This window comes from Ranitomeya imitator, chromosome 5, assembly GCF_032444005.1.
Source record: "Ranitomeya imitator isolate aRanImi1 chromosome 5, aRanImi1.pri, whole genome shotgun sequence".
Lineage (NCBI taxonomy): Eukaryota > Metazoa > Chordata > Amphibia > Anura > Dendrobatidae > Ranitomeya > Ranitomeya imitator.
Genome location: NC_091286.1, coordinates 308,566,591 through 308,587,901, shown reverse-complemented (window position 1 = coordinate 308,587,901; position 21,311 = coordinate 308,566,591). Strand labels below are relative to the sequence as shown.

The window sequence follows — 21,311 nt, the reverse complement described above, 5'->3', positions numbered from 1 at the left end:
CAGGTGTGAGCATAGTTTTATGCACCATGGACACCTAGTACACCCCACCTTTTAAGTTTTTTGTATGAGCACAGTTTTTGAGTTTTCATTTAGTCAATTATTGTGGTGTGAACCAATTGTGGGTTCTTTTAATCAATAAAGGTTTTTTTTTGTAAAGGGATTATTATGAGAATGGTTTGAGACTCTGATTGTATAATTATACAAAGTGATTATTTTTGCTTTGTTCTATCTTAGCTGCGTAGTTTTACTTGTAATAAATTATATGAAAAAAAATATATATAAATTGTAAGAAAGCAGGAGGTAAGATTCTGGATGGAAGGTATGTGTCACCGAGGTGCTTTGCCTCAGTGATGCAAGTCCTGGGAGAAAGGGCATCAGTAACAATAGCCTACTGAGATGGTTTTATTTTTGACTGGATTTTGGATCCGGGGTTTGAGCCTGGGTTTGAAAGGTCACTATAATACTCCATGCCATGTCTTCAAGGTCTAATAAAAGACAGCTGGATTAGCTCAACACATGCTATTGTGCTGAAACTGGAGAAAGACAATTCATGGTGGATAGTCTATGCTAGAGTCTGAAAAGTGCCTATGTCCGCAAGTTGGTTGAGACCGTGATGGCCACATGGTCCTTCTGACTCCTGCAGGGAAGGTGGCTTGTGAGCGCCTGCTGAAAGCAGGCATTGGCATGCCTCCTTCCCTGCCTGTTAGATACTGATGTGATTCTCTGCAGTGCAAAGTGTAAGATCAGCAATCTGATGTACTACAGCAAGGTCCCATCCTGGGACAATGTAAAAAAGTGGAGAAAAAAAAATAAATTACAAAGTGTAAAAATATATTTTTTTTTAAATCCCTAAGAAAAAAAAAAAAAAAAAATATTTTTCCAATACATTTATGTAAATAAAAAAACAATAGAAGTACACATATTTGGTATCGCCACGTCAGTAACGACCCGCTCTATAAAACTGTCCCACTAGTTAAGCTCTTCAGTGAACATAGTAAAAAAAAAAAAAGACCAAAAAACCAAGGCAAAAAACAATGCTTTATCATCATACCGTCGAACAAAAAGTGCAATAAAACGCGATTAAACAGACGGATGTAACTGGAAATGGTACAGCTGAAAATGTCATCTTGTCCCGCAAAAAACAAGCCGCCATACAGCTCTATCAGCAGAAAAAATTAAATAGTTATAGCTCTCAGAATAAAGAGATGTAAAAATAATTATTTTTTCCATAAAATAGTTTTTATTGTGTAAAAGCACCAAAACATAAAAAGATATAAATGAGGCATCGCTGTAATCGTACTGACCCGAAGAATAAGGGTATGCGCACACGATGCGGATTTTGATGCGGATCCGCAGCAGTTTCCCATGAGTTTACAGTTCAATGTAAACCTATGGGAAACCAAAAACACTGTACACATGCTGCGGAAAAAAAACGTGCGGAAACGCAGCGGTTTACATTCCGCAGCATGTCACTTATTCCACAGCGGTTTTACAGCGTCCCCTATGGAAAACCGCACTGAAAACCACAGAAAAAATGCAGTAAATCTGCGATAAATCCGCAGCGGTTTTCCACTGCGGATTTATCAAATCCGCTGCAGAAAAATTCGCAGTGGACCTAGAATACGTGTGCACATAGCCTAAAGCAGTCTTACCAATTTTACCACACGCAGAAAGGTATATATAAGAAAAAATTCCCTCCCAAAAATCAGAATTGAAAGCGATCAAAAAATGTCATGTGCCCATGAATAGTAAAATAAAAACGTCAGCTCATCCCGCAAAAAACAAGCCCACACATGTCTCTGTCGGCCGACATATGAAAAAATTATAGCTCTCAAACTATGGTGATGCAAAAACTAGCTTTTGCAATAAAAAGCGTCTTTTAGTGTACGTTCACATTAGCGTTTTGCGTGTTTGCGTCAGGCGCCGCAGCGGCGACGCATGCGCAATGCGCCCCTATATTTAACATGGGGGGCGCATGGACATGCGTTATGCTGCGTTGTGCGACGCATGCCTTTTTTTTGCCGCAAGCGTTGGGTGCAGAAAACGCAACAAGTTGCAATTTTTTTGCGTCCAAATTTCGGCAAAAAAGGACGCATGCGTCGCAAAACGCAGCGTTTTAGCATGCGTTTTGGTGCGTTTTTATTTGCGTTGTGCGTTGCGTCGCCGACGCAGCGGCGCACAACGCAAATGTGAACGTAGCCTTAGTGTGTGACAGCAGCCAATCACAAAAACCAGATATACATCTGGTATAGCTGTAATCGCACCGACCCAAAGAAAAAAGTCGCCTAATCACTTATACTGCACGAGGAGCGACGTAAAAAATAAAACCAATTCTTCACATGTTGTTGCATTTTTTCATTTTGCTTCCCAAAGATCGCAGTAAAACTCTGCACTGAACGCTTACACCGGGGGGTTGCCGTGTGAATCTCTGAAAATACATGATTCAGACAGGGCCCCGGCAGAAGATTCCCTATAATGAGGCAGATGGAGGCACTGTGGACGCCATAGGACCTGTAGTCCGATGGTGTTTTTCTTTTAGGATTGCATAAAAAGTGCCATCGGCCACAATTTTGAAAAGGACACCACTGAACAGAAGCCAGACGGAGTCCAGAGTAACTCTGCTGCCTCATTATAGTGATTGGATCCCTTGGGGGTTTCGTCTGAATCACATCACTCAGAGATTTAGATGGAAACCGCAAAGTAAGTGCTCAGCGTAGAGCACCGGATAAATGTGACCCCAAACATTATGTAAAATGTTCCCAATAAAAGATTCAACTCAATCCACAAAAAAGCAAGTCCTCACTCAGCTCTGTCATCTGTTAACGGAAATATAGGGGGATTCCAGGTTACTGGGAGCACAAAGGCTCCAGAAAAGCAAAATGGCTCATTTCCCCCCTAAAGAAATTCAGCAAATTCTCCGCTACCAAATCCAAATGCCCTCCTCCCTTCTGAGCCCCAGTCTGCCTCCAGTGTGAAAATGTAAAACTTGGGGCTAACAAATTTTTGTGAACGAAAAGTAAACTTCTTGAATGTGGTTTTGAGTACCTTGAGGGGTGCAGTTTTTAGAACGGTGTCATTTTGGGGTATTTTCTATCATATAGACCCCTCAAACTGACTTAAAATTGTATGTGGTCCTTAAAAAATGGTTTTGCAAATGTTGTTGTAAAAATGAGAAATCGCTGGCCAACTTTTAACCCTTATAACTTCCTAACAAAAAAATTATGTACCCAAAATTGTGCTGATGTAAAGTAGACATGTGTGAAATGTTATTTATTAACTATTTTGTGCGCTATAACTCTCTGATTTAAGGACATAAAAATTGAAAGTTTGTAAATTGCGCAATTTTCAAAATTTTTCCAATATTTCCGTTTTTTTTTCACAAGTAAACGCAAGTCATATCAAAGAAATGTTACCACTAACACGAAGTACAATATGTCACAAGAAAAATTGTCAGAATCACCGAGATCTCTTGAAGGGTTCCAGAGTAAGTTATGACCACAAAAATTGGCCTGGTCGGGACGGTGAAAACAGACTTCAGGGTGAAGGCGTTAATGCGGCAGGGCAGATTTTTTTTTCACTGAACAAATATTCGTGTAAAAAAAAATGACAGCATGCACGGGTTTCCTCCATAAATCAGGTGCCATACAGATCCACAGTATAGCATCCAAGGATACATTGCAGTTCTGTAGCATAGGGAACTGTAAACGGTCTTGTAAAATATTAATAGTTGCTGTAAAAAACAATTGTATACAGATTGTACACAGAAGACAAGTGATAATAAATTGTCTGAGTTTTCGGGATGAAACTAAACGATTTTGTATACACTCAAATCAATTGACCCTAAGGAGGGAAAACAAGATGTATGATTTCTACCAATACTACAAATACAAACTGTGAGATGGTGGCAGGATGAGTGATCGGAGAATGCTATATTTCCGAAAGAATATATATGCATAATAGACTGGGTGAAGTATAAGGAATCCAGTAAATGCTGGATATCCCGATCATAGTAGTTTGGTCATTCCTGTTTGGGGCCTGGATTGGTATGGAATGATGGGCAGGTCTAGTAATGTAATGGGGCTTGTCATTCCGTCATGGTCTCTGTAACCCCCAGTCGTGGTGTTGAGCTGATCTATTACTAGGTTAGATAAGATGTGCAGTGAGTGCACTATATAGTGGGAAGAAGATGTCTGTTCATGAGACTCTGCCTCTGACCACTCCTTGCCTCCAGTTGGTGATATTGGTGGGCAACACATGCTCTTTTTGGGTGGTTGGTGGTAGACCACCTGTATAGTCAGGAAAGTCGAGGAGTACATAGTGCTCAGCTGAGCAGGGGTTAATTTGTGTTTGAAGGCTTTATACATATATTGTACACCAACAATATAAATGAAGAGAAGCCATGTGTAAAGCACACTTCTGTGTACCGGTCTCTGGCTGCATTGACCCCATCTCAGCCTACCGCTACGCAGCTAATCCTCCCCAAAACACACACAACGTGGAGAAATCTTTTAAGAGTTCCATAAATGTCAAGGCTTGCGGTGGTGTGGATTTTAGCGAAGGGGTTTACCTGAAGTCGGCAAATCTGTCTGCAGTTTAATGTACGGTAGTTATGAAAAACATTGCCCAGCTTTTATGGAAAAAAACAAAGAAAACTTGTACTTGAAAGTATACTTGGGTTATATATATTTCAATTATTTAAATTCTCCGATGTAAGGTCACAGATGTCTGTAAATTAATAATAGAAACATTGCATTTGGAGGAAAAAAAACAGCAGAGCGTGCTAAAAACAGGAATAAAGTGTGTTTTGGGATGAGACCATATAAACTGCATCTGCTACAATGAGTAGCTACAAGCATTAACGCAACGCTAAAATCACCAATCAGTCATTTTGTGCGGTCCTTTCACCAGTGTCATTTTTCACAAGCGGGACGGATCATCATTTACCTTAATAATACATAGAAATACAACTCCGACAAGTCAAGTCAATGAGGTGAAAGGCATAAAGCAAATGTCATACATTTCACCTTAGCCGAACTTACCTGGGTACGTAAAATTTCACCTTTTGACAACTGCATATCACCAGTCAGCTCTTTCACGGTGACACCCAGTGGCTCCAGACGCTTGCTGAAGTAATTTGTCATCTCAGCTGCCAGGGCCTTCATGGGAGCAACATACACAATCTGCACAAAAAAAGGACACCAGCTTGATGAATGAGCCAAACTCACAATGTCATTTGTCCCAGAGCAAGCAGTACAAATCACAATTTATTGTGAAATATGATCCGCGCCACTTACAGTGAAAAATCTTAATAGTGATATATGAAAAGTCGTTATCTTCCCGGGATAAGTGTGCAGCTGTTTAGAGGACAATGGATTTTGTTTATACAGCCTCATCACTTCCAAAATTGGTTCTGCATCACAGCTAAACGCATTTTCATAGCTTTTCACATGGGTAATAAGATTTTCAGGGCACAAACACGAATTGCTGTAATAGTAATGAACTAAATTAAGCAGCATTCTTTGTGTGAATTACGAATGACTAATACCCTTGAAAAACTTTTTCTTTCTTTACCAGTAATAGACAACAGAACAGTGACTACATGGGATACCCGCTGCCATTCAAAGGGGGATGCCATCCAAAGCACAGTAATCGGAGCAGAATGCAGGTTATGCCGGATTTAGCCTTGTTTTACATTACGATCATGTGCGAAGAGGATTTACCATAACTGCTTCATCACAATCGACAATGACATAAATTAAAGTGAGCATTATAGTCTCTCCACCGTAGAATCTATAAAGAAGCAATGGGCTGCAGTCATCCAGCGAGCATTGCATGCATTTTACTGGATACTGGGCCATCTGGTGTGGTCTGCATGGTGTGCAGTGGTAGTACCCCCATACATGGCTGTTGGCTATCTGCCCCAACTCTCCCAAAGCATTCCTATGTTCTCTATGCGTGACCTGCTGACAGACGTATCTGGCGATGACTGACTCTGGAGAATAAAATGCAGTGGTAGTCCAAAATCACACATGCCGGATGCTTATGACCCCCAACAATCATCTGTCGCCTTAACTCTCCTTACTATTATAGGATTGACCAGCGCTGATCATGGTGAAAGGGTGGGCAGTGTAACAGACTACACTATGGACAGTGTGAATTGATAATCTGAGATACTCGCCTCTGTTATCGGCACTGGAACATCCTAGAGTTTAGGAAGGGTTAGACTACCACTACAGTGTACATACTACTAGCTGTTTCCAGCCAGCTAACGCTCGTCACGCTCATTGCTATCTAATTAACGCTGCTGGTGATTAAACTAAAGTAAATAATGACAACATTCAATAGCGCTTACGCAGGTGGTAAATTAACTTAAAATGAAGTTAATAACAATAATCATTAAAAATCTGAATAATACTAATAATACATTTTAATCACAGTGTAAAATCAAAAACAAACTGGATTACGTAAGATGTGCGTTTTTTATTCATTCCAGCATCTAAACAAATTTCATAACGAAACATAAATTAAGTTAAAATTTCTCTGTAAACACAATTAAATGTATAGTCATTTTCATCATTTACAAAGATCTTTCCTTGACTTCTACCAGGTACAATTTAATGTGTGGGAACAGGATTGTGTGTGGTAATGTGGTGGGGCGCGGGATTATGTGTGGTAATGTGGTGGGGGGGATTATGTGTGATAATGTGGTTGGGGGGCGGGATTATGGGTGGTAATGTGGTGGGGGGCGTGATTATGTGTGGTGATGTGGTGGGGGGCGGAATTATGTGTGGTAATGGGGTGGGGGGGCGGAATTATGTGTGGTAATGGGGTGGGGGGGCGGAATTATGTGTGGTAATGGGGTGGGGGGGGCGGAATTATGTGTGGTAATGGGGTGGGGGGGCGGGATTATGCGTGGTGATGTGGTGGGGGGACGGGATTATGTGTGGTGATGTGGTGGGGGGCGGGATTGTGTGTGGTGATGTGGTGGGGGGCGGGATTATTTGTGGTAATGTGGTGGGGGGGATTATGTGTGGTAATGTGGTGGGGGGGTGGGATTATGTGTGGTGATGTGGTGGGGGTATTATGTGTGGTAATGTGGTGGGGGGCGGGATTGTGTGTGGTAATGTGTTGGGGGGGGCGGGATTATGTGTGATGATGTGGTGGGGGCGGAATTATGTCTGGTAATGGGGTGGGGGGCGGGATTGTGTGGTAATGTGGTGGGGGGACGGGATTGTGTGTGGTAATGTGCTGGGGGCGGGATTATGTGTGGTAATGGGGTGGGGGACGGGATTGTGTGTGGTAATGGGGTGGGGGATGGGATTGTGTGTGGTAATGTGGTGGGGGGTGGGATTATGTGTGGTAATGTGGTGGGTGGGATTATGTGTGGTGATGTGGTGGGGGGCGGGATTGTGTGTGGTAATGTGGTGGGGGGACGGGATTATGTGTGATAATGTGGTGGGGGGACAGGATTGTGTGTGGTAATGTGGTGGGGGACAGGATTGTGTGTGGTAATGCAGTGGGGGGCGGGATTATGTGTGGTAATGTGGTGGGTGGGATTATGTGTGGTAATGTGGTGGGGGGCGGGATTATGCGTGGTGATGTGGTGGGGGGGCGGGATTATGCATGGTGATGTGGTGGGGGCGGGATTATGTGTGGTGATGTGGTGGGGCGTGATTATCTGTGGTGATGGGATGGGGGCGGGATTGTGCGTGGTGATGTGGTGGGAGGCGGAGCTACTGTGCAGGGGGCGGGATTAGCAAGTAATCACGATGTCTCATATATATAGATGTGCACACAATGCGTTTTTGCTGCATTTTTTCCAAAAACGCAATAGAATACTTATGCAAGGTAATTCAATAACACTTCTGAAGTGGTGCGCACATAATCAATAAATTTCCGTCCGTATTTGCAGCATTTTATTTTCTGCTGCATGTCAATTCTTTTTGCATTTCTGCAGCGTTTTTGACTCATTGACTTCAATTGAGTCAGTCAAATCTGCAGCAAAAACGCAGGTGTAAAAAGGTTTGTGTATTTGCTGCAGATTTGCTGCCAAAACACTGCAAATTGTCAAAGGAAATTATGTCAGAAGGAGGAAGTGTGTGTGGGGGCGGAGAATATGCGTGTGTGTCTGTCTTTGTGCGTACCCATAAGATGAACAGCCCATAGTGATTGTACTTAGGCACCGTCTGATGGGACTACTACTCCCATCCAGCTATGTCTTTTGTCACATATAACAGAGACAGCATGAGCCGATGATGAGAGAATCGTCTCATCATCCGGCGCCTGTGTTCAATTGTAAAAAAATCAAAACATTTGCATAATTACATACATATTTACATACAAAATGCATACTCATCGAATGCCTAATCGCCGATGCCCATGTCTCCTGCAAACAATCAAAAATAATAAGCCAACATATATTTACCCTTCCGCCGTAGTCCATTTAATACTGAGTGCCCCACGTCGATCTTACCCGGCCTCCGGCGATACACTGCGGGAGCGTTTACCTCCTGTCAGCGTACCACTGAGCTGCCGTGACAGTTCACCAGAGTTCATCAGTTGATCAGCTCTGGTGCTCTCACTTACAGCACTGCTGCGTGAGAAAGTTCTCACAAGTACCGCAAGTGAGAGCACCGGAGCTGATGGAACTCCGGTGAACTCTCATGGCAGCTCAGTGATACACTGCGGGAGTGATTACCTCCTGTCAGTGTATCACCGGCAGCCAGGTAGAGCAGTCATGTGAGATCGCCGTGGGACACTCGGTATTAAGTGGACAACGTTGGACAGGATAGTATTATATGTTGGTTTATTATTTGTTGATTGCTTGCAGGAGATGAGGGCGTCGGGATTAGGCTTTCAGTAAGTATGGTAAATTTAGATTCAATAAGAGTCTGTGTGATTATTTCAAATAAAGGACTTTATTCTGGGCGCCTGTGTTTTTATACAATAACACTATGGGGTTAGAAATGGATGTGTCTTATAGACGCCTCTCCATTACTAACCTGTGGGCTTGATTTCACATGAGAATACAAAGGTGACATCAACCCCACAAATATGAACCCCACTTGCCACCGCTACACGGCAAGTGAGAAGAGCGAGGCTAAGTGCCAGAATTGGCGCATCTATAAGATGCGCCATTTCTGTGGTGGCTGAGAGCTGATGTTTTTACCCTGGGGTGGTGCCAATATCCATGGCCCCTTCCTAGGCTATTAATATCAGCCCGCAGCTGTCTGCTTAGCCTTTGCTGGTTTGATTTTATAGGGGGACCCAATGTCAATTTTTCTCTGGGGTTTCCCTGTAAACTAGCCAGTATTGGCTAAGCAAACATAATAGCCTTGGAATATTAGGCTATTTGCTCCTTCCCAGAATATTAACATCAGTTGTTGGCTTTCCCTCTGTTGGTCATGCAATTTTTCTCATTAATATTTTGAAAAATGAACAGATATCGCATTACACAAAGATTTCTGACAGTTGCTGTTTTGTTACAGGATATGTAGGTTTATTATGTTAATGCTCCTACATAGGTTGGTGACTGTGTGTGTGTGTGTGTCCTTTTTTAACTCTCTATGTACCGTTTTCTTAATGAGGGTATCTGTCTGACACCTGTTCATTACTAAATCTCGGGCCTGGCATATATACACAAAAAAAACGAAGGCAGCACACCCATTCAGGATGAAAAAAATCTGATTATTTAATTGCCAAAAATGGCGATGTTTCAGCTCAGAATTGTGACCCTTTCTCAAGCTTTTTTTTCATCCTGAACTGGTGTGCTGCCTTGGTTTTTTTGTCTGCATATGGAGGTTTGGTCATTGCCTTGGAGGCACAGCACGGCACCACAATTCTTTTTTTTTTTTTTTTTAGAATATATCTTTATTTAGCTCTATGGATTTAGAAAAACGCATGAAAACACATGCAAAAAAGCATTAAAAACTTGTGTATATTCCGCTGCGTTTTTCTGCCAAGAGATCCAGAAACCTTGCAGAAATTTCTGCAAGCAAATACCCAGCGTGCGCACGTAGCCTAATAGTTTGAGACATCTTGTTATCAGCAGTGGCACATTTTAGAGCTCAACTGGGCAAAGTGCGGCCCATCGGCCACATCTGACCTTCTGGCTGTTCCAGTCCGGCCCATGGACCAAAACAGTTGAAGGGCACTCCTACCCATCCGGTTTTTCTTTTTCATATGTATGGAATGTTTGTATGTATATAGGAGGCTATGTGGGGGGCACATGCAGTACAGAGGAGGCTATTTGGGGGTTCATGCTGTATATATGAGGCTATGTGGTTGCTCATGCTGTACATAGGAGGCTATGTGAAGGTTTATGCTGTACATACGAGTCTATCTGGGGGTTCATGTTGTATATAGGAAGCTATGTGGGGGCTGTGTGTGGGTTCATCCATTATATAAGGGGGCTGCGCGTGGACTCTTACGGTATATAGGGGGATGTTAATATTAATATTGAGCAGAATTAATTTCAGCCTATTGGTTTGGCCCTTCACTACAGTCACGGTCTTTCATGTGGCCCCTTGCTACTCCTGTTCTAGAGCATAGGAAGAGCTTGACTATCACAGCATACGGCACTAGGGTTGAGCGAAACGGATCGTGCATTTTCAAAAGTCGCCGACTTTTGGCAAAGTCGGGTTTCATGAAACCCGACCCCTGTGTGGGGTCGGCCATGCGGTACGCGACTTTCGCGCCAAAGGGGAGAGGGAGAGAGGGAGAGAGAGAGAGAGAGAGAGAGAGAGAGTGAGAGAAAAAAAAAATATATAAAACCATTGCCTTTGCATTGGGTTTCGTGTTTCGGTCGATCCTCGACTTTTCGCCATAATCGGCCGATTTCGCTCGACTCGACTTTTGAGATAGTCGGGTTTCACGAAACCCGGCTCGACCCTAAAAAAGTCAAGGTCGCTCAACCCTGTACGGTACATTATACATTAGTCTTAGACACCTTCTTCCATTATTAGCGCCGCTACATCTAAGAGCAGGAGGGAATGTTATTGTTATTATTGGCAGCATAATAAGTCAAAAGGAGGTGGTCCTGTGCATTCCCAAGCTTTTTTTTTTTAATTGTAAAGAAAAAATAGATCTTCTTGAGTTTGGCTCTATAGGGCTATGTTTCATTAAAAGTTATCCCACAAAACCTTGCAATGAAGGGACAAAAGCACTTATCAATGTCTGCGGCTCAAATTAACACAGATCTGTCACTAGATTTCACTTCAAACATGATTAAATAGATCCCTAAGTCCTGAAGAGACTGGTGTACTGTCTTTGGAAATCCATGTCAGAATAGTTGTATAATCTTTTTTGATTGTTTCTCTGTCTAATATTAAAACTAGCATTTTATAAGGACAACTGTAGTTTGATGCATGCATTACTCATCTTTTTATTGTGATTGAACAACTAATCTGACATAAATGATCAAAGTAAATATACCAGCTCATTAAGTCGTAAAAGATCTACATAATAATGTTTACAGTTTGTATTGTGAAATCTGGTGCTTTAGTGCCACGGTGCTCAGTTGGGAGCGCTGCTAATAAGTAGAAATACCATACGACTTACGTCCCTCTCTTATTGAAGACCCCAGTAATCACAATAAAGCATGCACCTGTGCAGAGAAATTGTAGCTCGCGCCTGCCCTACTGCGGGCAGAGCCAAAGCATACGTGTGCATGTGCCAGAACACGTCATGGCTTATGTGCCGGATGCAGGAGAACTTCAAAAGGTTTTTTGGGAGGTATACAGGGGAGTCAGGGATATAAGCATTAGAGGAATGCAGCACTGACGCTGAATAAAGTAATAATGGTAACAGGTTCCCTATAGCCATGCATTGTTATCAGACACACTACAGCACTGCATGTACATGGGTTTCCTGTATAGCTATGACTTACCTTAAAGTCGTCCTTTTTAATGACACCTTGTTGAATATTTTGACGAATTACATGCAAAACTGTTAGCATGGCAATGTTAGTTTTGCCGGCTCCAGTTGGTGCACAGATGAGCATGTTTTCATTGGTGTTATAAGCAGTTTCAAAAACTATGGACTGGATACGGTTCAGCCGTTTGACGCCCTTGAAGACCAGCTGTCCAATCTGATGGGGGAAAATATACAGAAAAGTTAGAAATAAATAATACTCCTTCACAAATTGAAAGATACAAGACAGCAGTTCAGTATAAATCTGAGGAATGGAGCTGCTGAAAGTGTGAAAAATAGGATGAGGAGATAATCCATGTTGCAAATCCAATTAAATGAGTTTAATGTGACATTAAGCCTCAACAAAAAAAAAAAAAAATGTTAATTATATTAAAATATAATCATATGCTAAGCTGGTCGTGTGTGTGCTCGCAACTCTACAGCAAATGTGAAAGAATCAGAAGTTCACTCAATTTTCTATGGTTGTCAAGTTGTTGGACAGACAGGAACAGCTTACATAGCAATAATCTGTACATTGTATATTAGCCATTAGTCGCAGATGACTTGGTGCTAGCTTTCTAAGGAAAATGCTTTAATCTCATGAAATGTGATCAATGTCATTATTAATGCAATGTCATTATTTAAAGAGGCACTCTTCGCATCAAAGTTGTTATCCTCTTAAGATATAGCAGTTATCATATTATGTAGCGTTGTGTACTTACAATGGCTCATTTTGCCTTTCTACAATCTTTCTTCTATAATTCTTCTCTTTTCTCTGCTCTATGTAAAAACAGGAAGTATTTTGTCTATTCCCCACTTCAACCCCTGACCCAGATGCTCCTCTCCTCCCTCGTCAGATTTTTGCAGTGACTTGTGAGTCATACAGATAATAATCTTTATTTTTTATATAGCGCTAACATATTCCGCAGCGCTTTACAGTTTGCACACATTATCATCACTGTCCCTGTTGGGGCTCACAATCTAAATTCCCTATCAGTATGTCTTTGGAATGTGGGAGGAAACCGGAGTGCCCGGAGGAAACCCACGCAAACACGGAGAGAACATACAAACTCTTTGCAGATGTTGTCCTTAGTGGGGCTTGAACCCAGGACTCCAGCGCTGCAAGGCTGCTGTGCTAACCACTGCGCCACCGTGATAATTGACCTGTATCTACATACAGCTTAGAAGGTTTCATCTAGTCATTTTTTCTTTTTCCCATTAGGTCTATGGCATTACGTGGTTAAAAACTGGGTAGAAAGGCAAAATGAGCAATTGTAAGTACACAGTGCTATTTAATATGAGGATTACAATATAGATGCCTGTTGTGGATAAATCATCTGTTATCACTTTATGTAAATGATCTTTTCCTGGCTCCGGGGGCGGATCGTGCCTGGAAGATAACTCTGCCTCCAGAGCTTATTTTACATGAAGGAGGAGTTACCAGTGTCATGTGTAATGGTTACTAGTGTGATGTGTAATGGTTACCAGTGTGTTGTGTATTGGTTACCAGTGTGAGTTGCAATTGCCGCTCTCTGCTCTCCTGATCTCACTGCAGAGCTGTGTGTGATTATAACTGACATCTGCAGGTTCCTCTCTCAGCTTCAGCCTCCAGCTCACAGGCAGACAGGATTAAAATATTGTCACAATACAGCAGAGCAGGGAAAGAAGCAAAAAATGTGTTTGCAAAAAGACAAAATTACTTTCTCCTGTTCTGTGTTAGTTACAAATCACACTGGTAATAACCTCTTTACTTTTAAAGTAAGCTCTGGAGGCAGAGTTATTTTCCAGTCAACATCCTCCCCCGAGCCTAGTGGAGGTCTTTTATAAATGTGGATTTCTCTGAAGATATCAGATCACATATCAACGTATCAATTTATTCAGCTTCCTATTACCTGCATACACATACAGATGGCTTAGGAGGGTTGATCCCACTGATGGATTCCCTTTCAGAGGATAAAAGCATTGATAGGAGTTCCTTTTTAATGAAAAACTACTCTATTAAAGTGTCTCTTTCTGAAGACAGCACTGGGACTCTGAGTCCTGCTTCTCTCCAAACACATTATGTGGTGAACAGCTTAATTATTTAGCATGTAGAGACAGCTGTCAACCATTCTGTGTGGATGAACAAGAATATTACTGCTAAAATGAATGAATACTTGTTAAAGGTGTCCTAAATAATAGATATAAGTCAGCCGAACCTGCTGGTTTCTGCGGGTATTGGTCGACCATCTAATTCTCCCCCCAACAGATGATTTTAGGGACAGAAGCACATGGCTTGATGAAATTCAACAGCTGATCCTTTTGGTGTCTGGAAGTGTTTCTCTCATAAAGAACAAAAGAGCATACTGGGCACTCCTGTGTTTTAGGGAGTTGCGAAAGAAGCAGTAGATATAAAGGAAAATCTACACACCCTTGTTTAAATGCCAGGTTTTGTCATGTAAAAAATGATATTTAAACAAAGGCATTTCAAAACTTTTTCTGCCTTCAATATCACTCAATCTGCACAATTCAATGGAAAATAAACAAATATTTTAAGGTTGAAAATATGGTATGGTGTAATCTCTAAATTTCAGCCAGCATTCAGTCTTTTTGGGTAGGAGTCTTTCAGCATGGCACATTTTGAATAGGTGAATAGGCAATCTTTGCCCATTCTTCCAGTGCATCTTCTGTGTACAGCCCTATCCAGTTCACCCACAGATTTTCAAATGGAATCAGGACTCGCTGGACCATTTCAAAATGTTATTCTTCTTCTGGAAAAACCATTATTTTGTTGATTTGGAGTTATGCTTAGGGTCGTTGTTGCGCTGAAAGGTGAAATTTCTCTTTATCTTCAGCTTTTTAGCTGAAGTCTGAATGTTTTATTGCAAAATTAAGTATTATTTTGGAACTGATCATAATTGCCTGCACCTTGACTAAAGCCCCATTTCCAGCTGCTGAAAAACAGCCCCAAAACATAATGTTGCCTCCATCATACGTAACGGTAGGTATGGAGTTCTTTTAGTTATGCTCAGTGTTATAATTGCGCCAGACAAACCTTTTTAAATTTTCCCCAAAAAGTTCAACTTTGGTCTCATCAGAACATAAACAGTTTTCCACACGCTAATTTCAGACTTGATGTAGGTTTTAGCAACACAGCTGGGTTTTAATGTTTTTCTTTGTAAGAAAAGGCTTCCATCTTGCCATCCTACACTACAGGTCAGACATGAATACAGGAGATTGGTGTCACATTCAGTACATAACCAGTACTTGCTGGAAATTCCTGCAGCTCCCATTATGTTGCTGTGGGCCTATTATCAGCCTCCAGGACCAATTTTCTTCTTGTCTTTTCATCAATTTTTTGAGGGACGTCCAGTTCTAGGTAATGTCATTGCTGTACCAAATTTAAAGCTACCTATTGATCACCGTCTTCATAGTGTTCCATGGTATATTCAATCGCATGGAAAATCTTTTTACCCTTGTCCTGACTGATTACTTTCAACAATGAGATCTCTTTTTCTGTGCTGTAAGCTGTTTATAGGCCATGTCATTTGCTGTAAAATGCAACTAGGAAAAAGTCAGGAAAATCCAAATAGAACATCTAAACTTTCTAAGGAGTTAAACAGAATCCCAAGGATGGTAGCGGTGTGTTGACTGCTATTTAACATAAACTTAAATGTGATTGACTAATTCTGAACACTACCAATTATAGGGGCATGTTCACATTTATTCAACAGTATTATTTTAGCTTTGTAACATTTATTACGCCCCTCAGAATGTTTTGAGTTCATTTCTCAATGAATTTGTACAGTTTATGGGTGACATTAAAGGTGGAAAAAGTTCTGAAATTACTCTCCTGGGTAAGATTTTTTACATGACAAAAACCTGGCATTTTAGCAATGGTGATAAGATCTGTTATATCCAATTTAGCTGTAAGCCGACAGCTATCTAATCTTTATGAGGTCTTCAAGTGTACTGCATGTCTATTACCAACGACGCCCGGAAGTTAGCGTCACTTTATGGAATCCGTTTTACTTCAGGGCACGGGAGACTGGAAGAGCTGCATATCAAATGTTGGTACAGGTACAACTGGGAACCCATCGCAGGCGAGGACAGGTAATTAGTGCCACACTTCTAAAATGCCATATATCAAATTATTAAAACTGTTGCTTACTACATACAGGTGGCATGCCATTCAACTATGCCTGCCTATTATTTTGAAATTAACAACTAGCTTTATTGACCAGGATTTAGGGTACCGCCAAATGGTTCAGATGACGTCACCGCTGTGCTTTCCGGCCGCTGTGCTTACACAGGGCAGAGAAGCAGAGCGCCGAGGGACAGACAGCGGAAGGTTAGTATGTAGTGTTTGGTTTTTTTTTACTTTTACGCTGGTAACCAGGGTAAACATCGGGTTACTAAGAGCGGCCCTGCGCTTAGTAACCCAAAGTTTACCCTGGTTACCGGCATAGTTGGTCGCTGGAGAGCTGTCTGTGTGACAGCTCTCCATCGACCAAACAGCGACGCTGCAGCGATCCGGATCGTTGTCGGTATCGCTGCAGCGTCGCTTAGTGTGACGGTACCTTTACCCTTCCTTATACACTGTTTTGCATAGACAAGCTGGTGAAGATTTCTACGAAATCATAAATAGGCTATTTAGCTGCTAAAACAGTAAAAAAATAAATACATTCTAAATTAATTCCTTTACTCTGTTGATGGGAACATGCCATTTTGAATGTGTGTCAGGAGGTACCATGTTACAAAGCACTAGTAACTTATCAGATTCATATAAAGCTTTGTAGGAAAAGATTTAATTATTCAACATTTTAGTCTTTGTAATCGCTGCCTTTTCTCGTTTTGAAAGTCCAGTTGCTGACCCTTCTCAGTGACTGACAGCTACATCTGTATGCATGCACACACATGGAAGGCTGTCAGTCACAGCATAACCCTGCCCAATAGACTATAAGAATCTTATAATAATAATCTTTATTTTTATATAGCGCTAACATATTCCGCAGCGCTTTACAGTTTGTACACATTTGAAAAGTTCTGCTCCACACAGTATTAAAAGGTATAAATCAATCTGCTCAGCTACTCCCGGTCTATACAGGAGTTTTAGCGACAGTTTATTTTAAAGAGTAATTCATTTTATTTTTTTTTTAAAGCAGCTAGCTTTAAAATTAATTTACAATGTGGGCATCTGGTTACTGAAATACCCCCAAACCTTTAAAACATTGTGCTGGAGCACTCGGCTTCTACATGAGGCACTCACACAGCTCATCATGCGATCCACAGACTTTCTACTGCGCCCGTACTCGGCTGTCCGCACGGCTCATGCAGGAGCTGAGCGCTTCCGCACCGTTTTTTCCTTTTTTTACGTGATTGTTGCAAATCTCAGGAATGTAACCCCACTGATCTAAGGTACTTCTGAAGGTCTATTGTGATTTGAAATAAAATGACATTTTTTTTAAATGCTCGATAACATAGAATGAAGTTAGTTAAACTAGGGAATACTTACAGGAGGGTACGAGCACAATTTGCAGAAACAGACAATGAAAATTATGGGGTAAAAGAATGGGACTATCAACTCCAAAATATTTAGCTAGACGTTATTTGACATTGTTGCTGGCATAAAAGTAGCTGTAACTATCATTATCCTGATATTGCATTAGTCTTTCACACCAGAGACGAGAAACAAACTGTCCAGGCTAAACCAGTGCAGGTGAAGTTCTGGAAATAGCCATACGTGGCCGAGTTATGTGGTCCCCACACCTCTCACAGCGAAAAAGGGTTACGGAGACGACGTAGAACAAGTGACTAACTAATAAATATACAACATTGGTATTACCTTAATCCTAACAGTCCACAGACTAAAGGTAACACGTTATGCAGGACGGTGAATAACGTAAAATTTTAAACATGAAACAAAGGCAGAATTGTTGTTTTTCTCCCATTCTCCACCATAAAGACTTAATAATATTTCAAAATAAATTATGTGCATCCTAAAATAGTGCCATGGACAAATACAACTCACGCAGAAAAATAAAAGACCTTCCCACGGCTAAATCAAAGGAACCATTTTAAAAAAAGCTACGACAAAAGAACAAAAAAAAAGGTTAAAAAATGTCCAAAATAGGCTTGTCCTGAAGCAACTATCCTAGAAAATGAGCTGCATAGTATATTGCAAATGTGACACATACATCTCACATAGTATATTATAGTATATGTGTATATGTTTATATACATACACAAATTCATCTTTGAGCATGAGCCGCTAGAGAATAATTGGCAACAAAATTAAAGAAAATATGTTCCAGAAAGTACAGTGTAAAGTTGACTCCTAATCTCCTATTCATCATGTGTTTTCAAGCTACAAGGTAAAAGAATCTGAAAAATCCAATACACAGTAAGAAATTCAGTTCTAAAGAGTCAATGGTGACCATTCAATACAAAGAGTCAGAACTTTCCTGGTTCTTGCATAATGGTGCAGGATGCCCTGCTGTTAACATGAAGTCACTCAATACATTGCAGTGAGAGGCATGGCAACAGAATCATAATCATCTCATACAGGAGGAATGGGGAAGAAAACAAAAATCGGAACAAAAAATAATACCTTCTTACAACATGTTAGGAGACTACATATGTTCTAAATATTTATAAAAGCGGCGAATATTTTATCCGTATTTTGTGCTTCATGCTATTCCTTTGTTATCCGTTTTATACATGAAAAGCTGAAAAAAATAATAGAAATACAGTTTCCATGTCATTACTGGCAATGGATCCATAATAAACAGTTGGCACAAGGATGGTGTCGGTGTGGCATCCATTTTTCTTACTCACTCTATGTGTTTAACAGGCGAGCGCATTCTGCAATCTTTTTCTTTTCTAACACAAATTTCGTCTGAACTACCCCGTTGACTTGCATCGGTCCGTGTGTGCCCAGATGGGAGAGCAGTGATCACTACAATATGGATGGCACGATTTGAGGGCAGTAGCCATGGTGGCCACAGTGTGTGGTACAGTCTAAGACCATTGCGGCTAGACCAGTTATGAGGAAAATGAGGTACTATAAAACAAGCCTCATTTGTTGCAGAACTTAGCTTTCAGGAGAAAGAGTATAATTTATATTTTTAGGACTCTGCAGTTGACATTAACTCCTTACGGTCTGGTCCATTTCAGACCAATAGTACAAACATTTTTTTTGTGGTTTCATTGTCACAATACTGGAGCCATAATATACGATATTTTTCAGATTATAAGACGCACTTTTTTCCCCAAAACTTTTGGGAAAAAATGGGAATGCTTCTTACAATCCAAAAGTAGCTTGCCGGCTGCGGTGGAGTGGGGTCCCGGGGTCGCTGCTGCAGGAAGCTTCTGGCAGCAGTGGCAGGAGTGGGCGATACTGCAGGGCCCAGGCTGGTAGGAAGGCGTGTTTGGTGGTGCAGGAGCTCTGTCGTCATTTTGTGAAAGCCCTGACCCCCGCACTTTCCATGCTTTTCAATGAGGTGGACTCCGAGAGAATGGCCGCTGGAGGTGGATCATGCGAAGACTGAGATAACGGCACAGAGATCTCGATTGTGCATTTTCTCAGAATCCACTGCATTGAAAAGCATGGAAAGTGTGGGGGCTCTGGGCTTTCATAAAAAATGTTGGCGGAGCCCCTGCACTGCCAAACGCCACCTTCCTACCTGCCTGGAACCCGCAAGCATCACCCCACTCCTACCTCCACTGGACCTTATCTCCTACAAGCCTGTGGTCTGCAGCATCTCCGTCGCCAGATTTCTGCAGCAGCGACCATCCTACCTGGGACCCCGCTCTGTCAATGTGGCTGGATGACGGCTTGTTTTTTGTGGGATGCTGTATAAGTGTCAGTTGCACCATTTTAGAGTACATAAAACTTATTACCAAACCTTATGAAACTCTTTATGGGAGAGAAATAAAAATGCAGCAATTTAGCAGTATTTTTATATTTTCTAAGTTTTAAAGCACCACGCCAGCATATTTTTTTATTTTGGTGCTGAAATAGTGCTACTTACGTAAGGTCACTTCACCTTAATATTATACTCACCACCAGCTTTCTTCAGCTCATTCTGGTGTAGCTCCGCAGAGGCGCAATCTTATGAACGCAACTTTTGATTGACCAGAACTCAGAGATAACAGTCACAAGCTCTCAGGGCAAGTCTATGAGGGTCCCATTCTTGTTCCCTTAGACTTACATTGAAAAGTGACCTCTGGCTCATCCAGCAAAAACTGGAGTGATCAGACCAGTCACAAACTGCTGTAGAACGACTGGACTGGAGTGGATAAAAGTTGAAGATTGTGGCTGGCAGGTATAAGACTAGCGTCAGGAACCGAATACTAGTAGCACCACTCCAGTGCTGCAATAAAAAAAAAATGCTGCAGTGGTGCTTTAAATTTTGCTCTATTCACATCCCTCAGACAAAGTGTAACTGTATTCTGTCAGTCACGGTGATTGCTGCTATGCCAAATGTATATCGGTTTATTAATGTTTTACGACTTTGCACAATATGTGCACGGTTTGCATCTTTTGCATGACATATTTGGTGCATATGACTTTTTTATTACTTTTTGTTACACTTTTTAGGAAGTGGAATGTACAAAAAGAATTCTGAGATAGTTTTTTCTATTTTTTTCAAACACTTCACTATTCAGTTTAACTGGCATGTTAACATTGTTGCTCAAGTCAATATTATAATGACAATACTGACTTTCTGTAGTTCTCCCACACAGAGACAAACATATCTGGCCGAGCTCATACAGCCAGTGTCTGATACATGCTGTGCAGAGACTGGGCAGCAGGAATCAGCTGTCAGGTTCACTTTCATCTACCTTTTCCTCTTCAGGAGGTTCTGCAACAGTGAAGGTGACCGGTACACAAAAGGGTCATTGCTTATTTGTTATGCTTTACGCTTGTAACAGAAACCACACCACAGTGCCAATTCAGTCTGTTGTTTTCTTGCAATATTCCATGGGACCTCCTAATGTTGGTATGGTCACGGCTAAATAAATGAATAATAAAATAAGAATTACAAGCCAAGTTCCATTCATAGTGAAAGGTTATAGGGAAAACAAGTATTTTTTGGAACGGTCGTTTCACAAGATCTTGCAATCTGAACAGGCGAATGAGCAAAACTCTGAAAACAGGATTTGCACAGCTGAGAACAACAGCAGCCTATGTGCACTGAATGATCTATTACCGATCAATCAGTAACGATCTGAAGCTGGGTCGGCCTGTATTATTAAAACATTCGATCATCGATCAGCTGATCAGCGGCTGTTTAGCGCACCAGATCAACCCGTGTAAATGTACACGAACCCTAAGGCCACAATCACACGATCAGTATTTCTAAGACAAAACCAGGAGTGGAACAATCACAGGAAAAGTATAATATAAGCACGTCACC

The 21,311-nt window shown here is 41.3% G+C and overlaps 1 protein-coding gene across 1 annotated transcript in view; it reads right to left on the bottom strand.

Moving 5' to 3' along the window:
* ASCC3 (activating signal cointegrator 1 complex subunit 3) overlaps nucleotides 1-21,311 on the bottom strand; it is an 887,461-nt gene that overhangs the window by 708,240 nt on the left and 157,910 nt on the right. The window contains exons 8-9 of the mRNA XM_069726311.1: nucleotides 11,888-12,088; nucleotides 5,040-5,180 (exon numbers count right to left, since the gene is read on the bottom strand). Of these exons, the coding sequence (XP_069582412.1) occupies nucleotides 5,040-5,180; nucleotides 11,888-12,088 (342 nt within the window). The remainder of the gene's footprint in view (nucleotides 1-5,039; nucleotides 5,181-11,887; nucleotides 12,089-21,311) is intronic.